This window comes from Cyprinodon tularosa, unplaced genomic scaffold (assembly GCF_016077235.1).
Source record: "Cyprinodon tularosa strain WSP-4 unplaced genomic scaffold, ASM1607723v1 ctg42, whole genome shotgun sequence".
Taxonomy (NCBI): Eukaryota; Metazoa; Chordata; class Actinopteri; order Cyprinodontiformes; family Cyprinodontidae; genus Cyprinodon; species Cyprinodon tularosa.
The window spans coordinates 3,145,912-3,158,359 of record NW_024039141.1 but is presented as its reverse complement, the minus strand read 5'-3'; the positions used below and the strand labels follow the sequence as shown (position 1 = coordinate 3,158,359).

The following is a 12,448-nucleotide window of genomic DNA, read 5'->3' as shown; positions in this document are numbered from 1 at the left end:
CTGCAACACTTTGCTTGGCTTAGCACTTTGAAATAGGCTACCTATTAATATTAGATAGTATTATCATTGTTTATATTTTTTTAATAACTATTATTACCATATGGCAATCATCACAATCTACATAATTTGTAGAGTGCTTTAAAATGGCTAACAGCTAAAACCAAAGGGCTGAAAATAGCTAAAAATAAGAAAACACAATAAAAGAATGAAATACAGCATATAGATATAAAATAAGGACATAATAAAAGTCTTTCAAGCAGATAAAAGTAAGTATTAAGCTGCGTTTTAAAAGTTGAGAGTAAAGAAGCCTCTATTCCATAAAAGAGGAGCAGCGATAGACGACTCACGCCACTCTGAGCTTCCTCTTAAACAACACTCAAACTGCCGGTAGCAGAAGCTATCTGCTCATTTCAATGGGGCTCAACAAAACCAGTTTGCACATCTTATCATATAAGCGACCATAACAGATTGCCCTCAAAGCATCCACTTGTTGCAAAACTTTTATAGAAAAGTAAATTTTTCATGTGCAATTTTATACTCTTATTTTGGATCTTTAGAGATCAGGCCCTCAGTATGTACAAAGATAAATAGTTATTTAATTAACAAAGTCAATATTAGAGTAAGGAAATATTCAACAGTCTGTTTATTGGTGTCCATTTTACAGGAGGTACATGTAGTTGTTAGCATGTGTGTTCCTGCAGCAGGTTTTTCCAAGCCATCGGGGAGCTGATCTTAAGCCTGTTGGTGCAGGCTCACATTACTCAGGGTCTGCCACAGAAGAAAGGGAAAGGAAAAAGGAAACTGGAAGTCTGTGAGCAGCTCCTCTGGTACAGTTGTGGCCCTTGACTTCTGGAAGCCAGTGATGATTTTTCGTAGATGTCTTTTCAATGTGCAGGAGGTGGCTGCCACTGAATCTGTGCTTGGACCTCCTCCTACCTGTATGGTTCATCATCATCTTTGGCAATTATCCTCAAAGTTGATATGTGTTGGAGACTTGTGACATATTGGTCTAGTCAAGAAGTCGTTCCACTATTTTAGATAGGAGGTGACTATAGAATGCATCATCAGGAGCTGCGAATGTATTAGTATACAGCCTGATTTGTTGTAGGAGTGCTGTAGGGGTTCATGGTGGAAATGGGTTAAATAAATTACCCCTTTGAGGTGTTTTTTTCCATCACTGGTGAATAACAATATTGAATAGTGACTGGTAAAGTAAACAGTTGTTGGTACATTGGAATTTAAAGTACATAGTTGTTTATTGTATTTAAATATTTAATATACTGCTGTTGACTATTCTTGTTTCTCTCTTGAAAAGTTTGGGAACCACTGAGTTAAATAATAGGAAGAGGCGATTATAACACCCAAGGTTCTTGCTACCTTTAATGGAACAAGAAATAGGGATTTCAAATTTAATACTAATTTAAAATTTTAATACTTGGATATATGGTCAGTTTGTCGGTTAAAACAAGCAGATTGGGTTTCTTTGGAGATGATCTAGCTATGTCACTGTTGTTGTGTTTTCTGTGATTTGCTGTCAGGTCATTTGGTCCTCACTTTAGATGGCCAACAGGACTAAATATCCTTAACATAGTATGTAATAAATTATCTTCTGAACAAGCAGATGAGTGTGTCGATTAATGATCAACAATTTCTGTCTTTGTCTCACACAAAAAACTTTAGGCAGAGCTGAAAAGACATGTTTAAGCAGTTCTGTCAGGAGGAATGGGCCAATATTGTTATTGTAAAAAGCTTGTAAAAAGATATCCAACCATTTAAACCAAACTTAAACACTTCAAAAGGAAATATTAGAGAAATGTATTTATAAAAATGTGAAAGATCTAAAGAATTACGGTATATCAGAATTACAGCAAAAAAAAAAACAACAACTCATAATATAAGTACAATTAACACCAACATGATACCAGACATTAGAAAAGGTTTGAGCCTTTTAATAATTTCTATCCTTAAAATTCTTAAGTCTTAAAAGACTCTTCAATAGACATTGTTATTCCAAAACTGTAAAATCTAAAGTTTGTGGGCAAATCTGTCAAATTATGTTTGACCAGAACCATAATTTGCAAAGAAAACAGAGAGCTGGGACTCTAAAAAATCGAATGTGTTCTGCTGGAATACAGTACAAAATGTAGAAAAGAAAAGTCCTTTAAGAAAAAGTTTCCTGCAAGAAATAAATAGAAAACAATAATTTCACTCTTTTAATGTTAATTATTGTTGTACTGACAATTTATTTATAGAATTATTTAATTAAAAATGTGTGTATGTATTTCATGGAGGGTGACCCCACATACTGTACACACATTATATAAAACATTTATTTTCCTTAGTCGTTTCAATTTACCTGTATTGAATGGTAATTTTGGAATAAGTTAGCTTTTTATTTTTTCTAAACCTCAGATTAGGTTTTGAAATGATATATATTGCTCTAAAGCAAAAGAAAAAAAAAATATATATATATACTGTTTTTTTTCACTTGGCTTACTTACCTGAAAACTATAATTTTAAAAGCCCCTATTTCAATTTTGTTAGGATTTGGACACAGCAAGCTTTCATCTTCTCTCTAAACAGAGGCAGCCTGTCTCACTGTAACATAAATGCTTTGCAATCCTTTCACCTCCTATCACTACTATGTATGTCTTTAAACCTCAGAGTATCATAGCTGAATGCTTGGTTTGCAGCTGTAGCTCATATCCAATTCCATATTATTTAAAAATGTATTATTCATGATACTGTAAAACTGATGAACACACTTAACAAGGTCATTGTAGTTGCCATGGAACTAAAGAAAAAAGTCCCCTTCAGAGAATATATATCAGTAAATGTCATGACACTTGGCCTTTTACATTATGCATTATAATGCATTGCACCTACAGTATCAATTAGCAAGGGAGAAGACAAGTGAGGATGTGAGATGAGATAGTCAGGAGTGAAAACATGGATTTATAAACACATACATATGAGACAGGAATCATATAGTTTAGATACGACAGTCTTAAGATTGGTTGATATTGGCAAGATTGACCTAGGATACAATAAAATGAAGCAGCGTTACAGAACAAGTCATCTCATTTGCAGAATATATTGCAGGTAAATGAGCCAAATTGTCTTTTTTCTACACTGAAAAAAGTGAAAAGACTGTCATTCCTTTAAAGGGCATCTTTACATTGATTGAATGAAAAATCATGGTTTCCGTTTTGAATTAGATTTTTCCCCTTTGCTTCAAAGCAAACGACACTCCCCCTGGACAAAATTAAATAAAACAACTCTAAATAAATAATATTTTCACTTCCAATTTGAGGTTTTCTTGTCATGTGACACTGTATAGTCCTCATTTTGGCAAAATAGTAAAATAAAAAAATGAAAACACAGATCAATCCAACTTTTAGCATCATTTAAATTCTATTTAATTCAATTTGTTTATATAGCGCCAATTCACAACACGTCATCAGGTAAATGAGCCAAATTGTCTTTTTGTGGTCACTGGAATCACCGCAACTAAATGCAAATCCTCAGACTGTTAAGTGTATTGAAGTGAAAGTTAAAGGCAGCAGAGGAAATACTTTCAACCAAGTACTAAGAATAACAACAGTTTTCTAGTAAAAACTGTTTTCAATTATCTTTTAACTGATATTAGCAGCAGTGACTTAAGCTTCAGCAATGGGTCGAGCCCACCTCTGTTAATAAAACATTTCAGGAAGATGAGTTGTAATAATAAGAGGATTAGAGCATGCATTTTGTCAATAAGCCTGTAAGATTTTTATTGATTCCTATTTTTGCTGTTGTAGATATTACAATGGAGGAAGAGTCCAAAGTCACCGACAGCATTATGATCCTCTGTATCAGGCTCTGTTCAAGTGGAAAATATAAACTGACAGGGTGTTGGATAAAAGGTCATCTCCAAAAATAACATTTCTTTATAATCCTGTCAGAAGATGACAGACTGTTGCATAGATGGATTGAGAGATGAGCCAACTGACTAACTGGTATTGATATTCCAAAGCCTTTTGGCTGCTGGTATTAGGCACCAAAAAAAAATCATTACTAGTTGTAAATGATGAGTGAGGAAAACACTCAAGGGTAGATTTTTTTTCTCATTACTGTATCCATAATACGAGGATAAAATTCATAACATCACTGGCTGAAAGGCGGTGACATGTTAAATCAATGTTGCTTATCGCATTACTTACATCGCCACAACGTTTAAATAATGTGCCTTTCACACTCTTAACCAACACAAACAGATGAGCCATATTCTGACAGAGTAACAGCACTTCCCTATCAGTGCTGCTAACCAAGGGAGCAGCTATGCTTGAAGGTTCTGTTTTGCCTCTCTTGATACCAATCTAATGCCATTTGATTCCAATTCTTGGGTTGCAGCAGGTTATTCCCTACTGCTAACCCAAAGGGCCTGAAAGAACTATTGGCCTATTTGCCGACAGTCCAAGGTGCCGCCGGTTTGTGAATCGTGTGACAAGTCAAAGCATGTTTAAAGATATAAAAATGATCTCTTCTTAGTTAATTGTAAAAAATGTGAGGACTCAAAAAATTAGAGAGAAATCTGAGTGATGAGTATGTACTAGTCAGTTTTTATTTTGTTCTTTTTTTTGTTTATTTAAAAGTGTTATTTGAACATAAGACAATTATAAAAACAAAATGGAGGGGAAAAAATAATTCACTGAAAAAGAAAATTCGGTTCAAAAGGAGTGGGAAGAAAAATGTCAAGGTCCCTAGTAAATGATAACCCCTATTCCTATGGCTGAAAACATTTTGAATAATGAGTGGTAGTAATTGTTCCCTAGCTTTATAAACCATCTGTGCTGTATGATAATGAACCAGGTCCTGAAGATTAAGTAATGTTGGTTTTAAACATCACCTTATTATTTATTTTAATCTACAGTGAATCCTCAAATCATTTAAATCCCCATTCAAATCTAGATTAAAATAGTTTTCATCAACATAGAAGATTATCTCTAACTGACATCAACCTGTATATATATGTCACACGTTGCGCGGCAGCCATATTGAAAGCTGGTCAGCCCATTGTTTACACTTCGACTTCACGCCTGTAAGGACTTGCTTTCTTCTGCTAGTAGTTTGCTTAGTTTTTTGCCGTTTCATTTTACCTCTGCTGTCGTTATGATCACCCGTTGCTGTGTCGTAGGGTGTAGTAGCGCAAGCTGTGACTGGACGGGGAAAAAAATCTCAAATGGATTGTCTTTTTACCGTTTTCCAACCTGGAGGCGTCTCAATGGAAAACAAATGTCCTCCATAACAAAGAGTCGCCGGCTAGCATGGGTCGCTGCTGTAAGACGGCCAAATATAACTTTCAACTCAATCCCAGTGTCCATGAGAGTGTGTTCCCGGCATTTTCATTCTGGTAAGTTACAGAACATACATACAACATAGTACCATGGTAGGACAGTCATATATCATCAGAATGTAACTACAGTATCCCAGGACACGTACAGTCAGCACAAGATTTGTTTAGATACATTTTTGATGTTTTACGTTAGTGCCTGCACCTAGTCTTATCACCACAACAAACACCACACCATGTTGAGACGGTAGCTTACCTTGGATCTAATGACTGTTCTCATTCGGTTTGATTACTTCCATGTCGTGAACTTTTCCATCTGTCAGCTGTTTGTAAGCCTCTAGCGACTTGTAGCAGCGAAATTCTTCATGTGTGTAGGCACTGACGCCACACACTAGATAGGAAAATATGTCCTCCCTCGCAAACGGCGGTAGAAATTCTTCCCCAACGCACCACTCCTTGCTTGCTACTTCGTAGGGATCAAGTCCGTTTATGAAGCCCATCTTTTGCAGATAACGGTCCCTGGCTTCCCTCTGCAGTGTGTCTCGGTATATTCCGCATCCTTTCTTCGCTTTTAACATCGCTGTTTACTCGTCTCTGTGCTGTTTTAGGTCTTTGTTTACCGTAGCAACTAGCTGTCAATATGGCAGCTAGTTGCCCATCAAACCTGTAGGGGGAGCTCTAAATATAGCCCCTGGAGTAGGGAAGAAGAAGAAGAATGCTAGCTCCCGTTAGCTTGCTGGCTCGAAGATGGGGTCTCGTCGGCTCTTTATTTTAGCTCTGCAGGAGTTGAGCCCAGTCTCTTCATTGGTTCGGCAGCTTTATAGGAGAAGTCCAGTCATATAGTACATTAAATATGGAATTATTGCATGGTGTTCAATAAATGATAAGTGTTTTTAATTAACAGTAATTTCATTTGAATGTGCTTTACCGGAGACATTCATGTTTGTCAAAGAACACTACTGTCAGCTACTGGTTTGTGACATATAGGGCGGTATCGGCTGTCAAGCAAGTCCCAATGCTGTATCTGGTGTTTGTCACAGCGTGTTAGTATCCAAGTCATCTTGAAAACATTCTTCTTCAAAATGTTGGCTACATATTATGTGTTCCTTCTTCAAGTTAGCAATCCAACAACTAACCCATTCGTGGAGGATCATGAATCGGAAATGTGAAATAACAAATTTTTATGGATTGCAGATGTGTCTTGTAGTTGATTTTGCTCATAAAGCGGGTAGAATGGTGCTCTGCTTACCTCACCGTGACATCACTGCGGGAAGATGTAAGGAGTGAGGTGTTATTACTTTGAAAAAAATGGCCGCTCCCAGACACAGTGATATCAACAAAAATGATTATTTTAATTTTTTTTTTTACTGATTAACGTTAATTTCATTAAATCACCGTTTTAGATGTAGATAATGAGCCATTGATCATTCCTTGGTGAACAGACTTTTCCTTTAATGCATCAAATAATTTTTAAAATATGTGAATTTGCTATGTTTGTTCTCCATCTTGGATACTGCTAGCATGTCTTTGGGCTAAAGGAAAATTAGCCCCTTATTCTTTAATTTCTAAGCTTGACTTCTCCTTCTGCTGGCTTGGAAAAATCTACCAAAAGCTGCACCTTCTTGTAAGCCTCACTGTTCAAAAATGTGGGGGAAAAATAGCGGTTTATAGTCCGGAAAATACAGTAACTACTTGTCAGAAGACACTTGAATAAACAGGTAATTTAATTTAAATCGAAAATCTGAATTGAGACCAACTTGTGCTTGTTTTATCCAGAGGATATCAATAAAGTATTCAAATCAATTCAAGTCAGTTTATTTATATAGCAGCAATTCACAACACGTCCTCCCAAGGCACTTTACAGCCCTCCAGATTATACAGTCAAATTGATTAAAAGTTTTCTATGTAAGGAAAACCAGTAGATTGCATTGACTCATTGACTCGAAGGCAATCCCTTACTCTAAGCATGCTTGTAGCGACAGTGGAGAGGAAAAACTCCCTTTTAAGAGGAAGAAAAAGTATTGCAGGGGGTCTAGGAAAAAGACCCTGCTTGATGTCCGGGCAAAACTCAGTGGTGCTCCTCATTCTGCGGTTTATCTTAACCAGCCCCCATCCAGTGTCAACAGTAAACAACTGCCAAGACAGACTGAAGCGTAACTGTTGCCTCCTTCCTCTCCTTTATTACTTACAAATTATATTTCTGCTGCAGCTTTAAAGCATGGTTTTTACAGCAGACCCTATGCTTTGTCATCTGGATGCAAGGATTGTTGCAGCCAGCAAAGCAACACATCACATCACATCCAGATGGATGAAAAAAACAAACAGTTCTGCTTCATATTTACTTGGAGCTACAATCGATCCTGTTATCCAGTGGATGAATTTGAAGGTTGAAGATTAATCAGCTTTCATAGTTGTCTATCTCTAATACACACTGAAAAAAAATGAACCTACAGAAACTATAGCTGCTGTGGATGTGTGTACAGCATTCTCCAATTTAAAAGCACCAGAAAACTGATTTTCTTAATTTTTTCCTCTTTAGATTAAAAACACAATATTCTGAAAAGGGGATTTTTCAGAGAGAAATACAGAATAAATATTAATATTTTATTTGACAAAGCTTAAGCACAGTAGACGGATTTTAGTTCTTCTGTTCATTCTTAAGGTTTCCTCTCTGGAAATGTCGGTGATGTATGACTCTGAATTAAATATGCTAAAGCAACAGGTTAGCTTTGTATACATCAAGTCTAAAAAGGTGTCTTCTGGTATAACTCATTGTAACTGTTTGATCTGTATCCAAAAATAAATTATTTTCTATTTTTGCCTGAGTTATTTTATTTCTGTAGAAATGTCTAATTTTTCTTTTGGATTGTATTTTAAATAAACACTGTTCTGTTCCCATGTATTTTTAAATGCTGCTCTCACTGAAATGCCTCCCTCCCCCATTTGTGTTTTTTGCCAAACATGCTATTTTGAATTTCTTTGTACGTCTCTATGTTTCTCTCCCTGCTTCAACAACAGGGGCCCATGCAAAAAAACAGGGTGAAGATTTGTCGGAAAACGACGGTGATGAAGATGAAGGTATTTTCCATGGTGAACAAAAGACGGTGCATGATTTTCTTTTAAAACGAACTGTGACTGTTTCCTAATCCTTAATGGACTTTTTTTGTTTTTTTTTTATTGTAAATGCACTCACCAAACACCCATGTCTCACCCATGTCTCATCAGATGACTCATCTGTAGAGCAACATTTTCACAAAGATGGCATGTGAGTGAATGCTGTGGCTCTCATTTCAAGGATCTATATTCAGGGGATAAATGGCAAAAGTTCTGACTTTGGGGACCAATAACATCCAGTATCTGTTAAGATATCTAAACCCAAGAAGTAATCGATCTTAATTTTTCATGCAATAAATGTTGCAGCTGATTTCGAAGGTGTAGGTTTAGAGTTAAAGTCCTTCGTTAAGGTATGGCCAGAATGTTTATGGTGAAAAAAGAGGAAAAAGACACAGTAGTGTAATATCAGAACGCTCTGCTTCCTCATTCAGATGAGGAGCGGCAGTTCAGGACTGATGCTGAAGAGGATTAGAGATGAGAGGTGTAGAAAATGGGAAGTTGCTGCTCAGCACTCGCATTGTTCTCTTTCCATATTTATCTTGGGATATTCCTGGCTCAGGGTGGATCGCTGCCGAGATTAGAGTGAGAGACAGCTCTTGTGCTGCAACAGAAACAGCTTAAGTCTCTGAATCTAAATCAAAAGCCTTGATATAGCCCAGCCCACCTCTTATGTTGCCACTGTAGTGCAGGTGATGAAAGCCTGATGTTTTTTATCATCCAAAGCCTTTGATTTGCAATCGGATTCAATAAAAATTACACCATTGATTTTCACCTCACTTGTACGACTGCATCTCAGTGACTTTAAATATCTAATATGACATTTATTTTTAGAATATTAAACATTCATCTAGATAAATTGCACAGAGGAATATATTTCAACATTTATCTCTTAATTTTAGTTTTAGAAATTTCTCAAAAGCAGTTTTTTGAGCAGTTAATCATTAACATTCTCAAAGGATGATGCACAAGAAGGCTAAAGTAACATTAAAAGTAGCAGTAAAGTTGTCTTTTAAAGTAAGGCATCCAATATAATAGTAGAAAGTCGAATGTAAAAATGTCCAACAAAGAGACAACCCTTAGATTGAGACAATTATGAAGCAAAGGCTGTTCAAAAAATTTAGAAAAATGTTTATTATTGTTTTGGGAACTCTTAAAATTGTCTGGAAATTTGAATTAGGGGGTTTAGAGTCCTGATGCTGCATTTTGCATCTCCGGATGTTCCAGAGTTCATTGGAAATCTCCCTCCTTCTTGTCAAAAGGGCCTGGATCATCTATCAGGAGGTGTTTCCATGGCACCACTTTGACACACAGGTGTTTCTTTATTCATGCCCAGGGCAAGCTGTTACAACTGCAGCCAAACTGTCTTCATTTCAACCTGCGTCTTTACATATACACAGCTCATGCATGTGAAGCTCTGTTCTTCAAGTGGGCTAACGTGTGTCTGTATCTAGCCCACTTTGTTTAAAATTGCTGACAAGTGCCAATCCCTTTGTCTGGCAAGTCTTTGCATGCATACACAGCGGCTTGGTCTCCAAGCTGTTGTGCTACACTAGCCTCACTGAATATGTGACAAGTCTATTCTTTACCGAGCGCAACTAATGCTGTTTGCAGAGCATCACCAAAGACTCACAATGTAGTCCCAAAAGCATCTTTGCTGCATAATTGTAACTTATGCATGCATGACAGAGTTGGCCATGGGTTCCTAAAAAGATGTTTCTGGTAGTTTGTCTTTATTGTTCTGGTCATTGTGTTTTACTAGTATTGTGGTAATTAAAGTGGAAATTAGGCACAGTGCACAAACATCACGGTCCTTGAAAAGTGGAAAATATTTATGTTGAAATAGTAGTTTTCCTGTCTAAATATTTATAATGAGGCCATTGAGATTCAATTCACATAAGATGTCAAGAACAATCCAATTAGTATACTGTTACAAGAAATATTGCCTTGAGGTTACAGGTACGGCTCAGAATATGTGAATAAATATATTTAGGGCTTTTTGTCAGTTATTTCAGATGGTGAAACTAAAATAGAGTCTAATATTTCAAGCAGTTTCTAATAAATTTAAAACTTACTGCTTGCAGTTAATAAATGTCTTTAATTCTCAATTATTTCTAAAAATAAAATGGATCAAAACTTGCGTTACGTGGATGGAAAAAGTGCAGAGGAAGAAGGTACTTCAGCAGCAGGTATAATTACAGTCTTGTGAACATTGTCTAGGAAATTCCACCCAATAATTTGGGGAAGCTTTGAAAGGAGAGGACTGGCGCTGGGCTTCGCATAGAAAGAAAACATTATAGAGATACCGATTTCATTCTCCAGCAGGCTAAGTATCTGCCTACCAAGCCAGAGGTGCAAAAAACTGGTTTAATGACTATGATGCTGCTGTGCTTGAGTGGCAAACTGGCCTGACCTGAGCTAGAGTCTATGAAGTATCATCAAAAGAAGGATGAGAGACACCAGACTCAACGATGCAGATGACCTTAGAGCCGCTATCAAACCAACCTGGGCTTCCATTACAACCAGACAGCTTCACAGGCTTATTGCCTCCATGCAGCCCCATATTGATGTTATCATTAATGCAAAAGGAGGCCCAACCAACTATGGATTGCATAGAAATGAATATGATTTTTAGAAGCCTCACAGTTCTGTTTAAAATACTTGTATGACTGATCTTATTAAATATTCACATTTCGTTAAACACAAAATATTTTTTGTGGTTTTCATTATCTGTAAAGTATAACCATCAATATTGCAAGAAATAAATGAAATATTTTACAATACATGTGAATATATATTGAATTTATATGAGGGTATGACTTTCAGAAAAGTTATCAAGGAGTGAATGGGGCTTCACACAGAAATACCTGTATTTTTTCACTAAAGTAAAATGCACCTATCAACTGGTCTCTGCAAACTTAGCATGCAAGATGCTAATGTTGAAAAAAAAAAGTATCTTAAAACAAATTTAAGGTGTACTGCAACCAGTGTTATCCTGGTATAATATAGTCTGGAATAATGAGACAAAAATGAAAAAACTTTGGACTTCATTGAAAACTTGATTAAAAGAAGGGATGGCAGTGCACACCATCCAAACCTAGCATACCAACAGGATTGCTTTAAAGGCATACTATGCAACATTTTTCAGTTAATTAATGTGTTCCATTACGTTTTGGATGATTAAAGGAGTCATTTCAGGTCGAACAAAGGTTTTCTCGGCCGCCCTGGTGGTCTGTAGGGGAAATACCATACTTGCAATTGCAGGAGCCCTCGGCCCGCACCCACAGGCTCAGAAGTCTCGTGCATCGCGAGAGTCGGTCTTGCTTTACAGCGAGAACTGCTACGACACATGCATAACAAATAATGTATGAAAACATGCTAAATTTTCAAACTCGAAAATTGGAACAAAATAGTCACTTACCGCAGTAGACATGGTGATTCGTTGCGTTCGCCTGTCTGCTAAGCTCAAAACAACAGCGCCTGGCTTGACAGAGAAACCAGGAGAACAGCTGAGCATATTTACAACAGTGCACTTTTACTTTCGCCCTCTGGGGGGAGCCTCGCTGGAAAATCAACCGGGTTGCATAGTATACCTTTAAGGTGGGATATGGGCTGTTTGTTAGCATGTGGTTCTGGAAACTCGTATAACTTATAGTTCAAAAAAGGTTTTTGGAAGAAGTTTAGTCAAACTTATCAGGTCCAAAACCCTTTAGTCAGACATAACTTACATTTACCATTCACTGTAATTTAGAAAAAAAAATCTTGACAAAAAAATCATAACAAGAAAAGAATTATAGTATACTGATAAACTATATTAACCAATAATATTTTTACTCTCTTTTGTAGAACCACAATAACACAACCTTTCCTCTAGATAAGTGGAGAGGTTGAGGATAAGTGGAAACATTATTCATAGGAATCTCAAAATGAAAGGAGCAACACAAAGATCCTGAACACGAAACAAAAAAAACTCTCAGTAGGTCTCAGAATAAGAAAATTAGAATA

The 12,448-nt window shown here is 36.6% G+C and overlaps 1 protein-coding gene across 3 annotated transcripts in view; it reads left to right on the top strand.

The window, feature by feature from the left end:
• The window catches only part of nlgn3a (neuroligin 3a), a 277,721-nt gene that overhangs the window by 90,268 nt on the left and 175,005 nt on the right, over positions 1 to 12,448 (top strand). For 2 of the 3 annotated variants that reach the window (XM_038299165.1, XM_038299166.1), the window contains one exon: positions 8,351 to 8,410. The exons of the other annotated variant lie outside the window; for it this stretch is intronic. In XM_038299165.1, the coding sequence (XP_038155093.1) occupies positions 8,351 to 8,410 (60 nt within the window). The remainder of the gene's footprint in view (positions 1 to 8,350; positions 8,411 to 12,448) is intronic. 3 annotated transcript variants of the gene reach the window in all.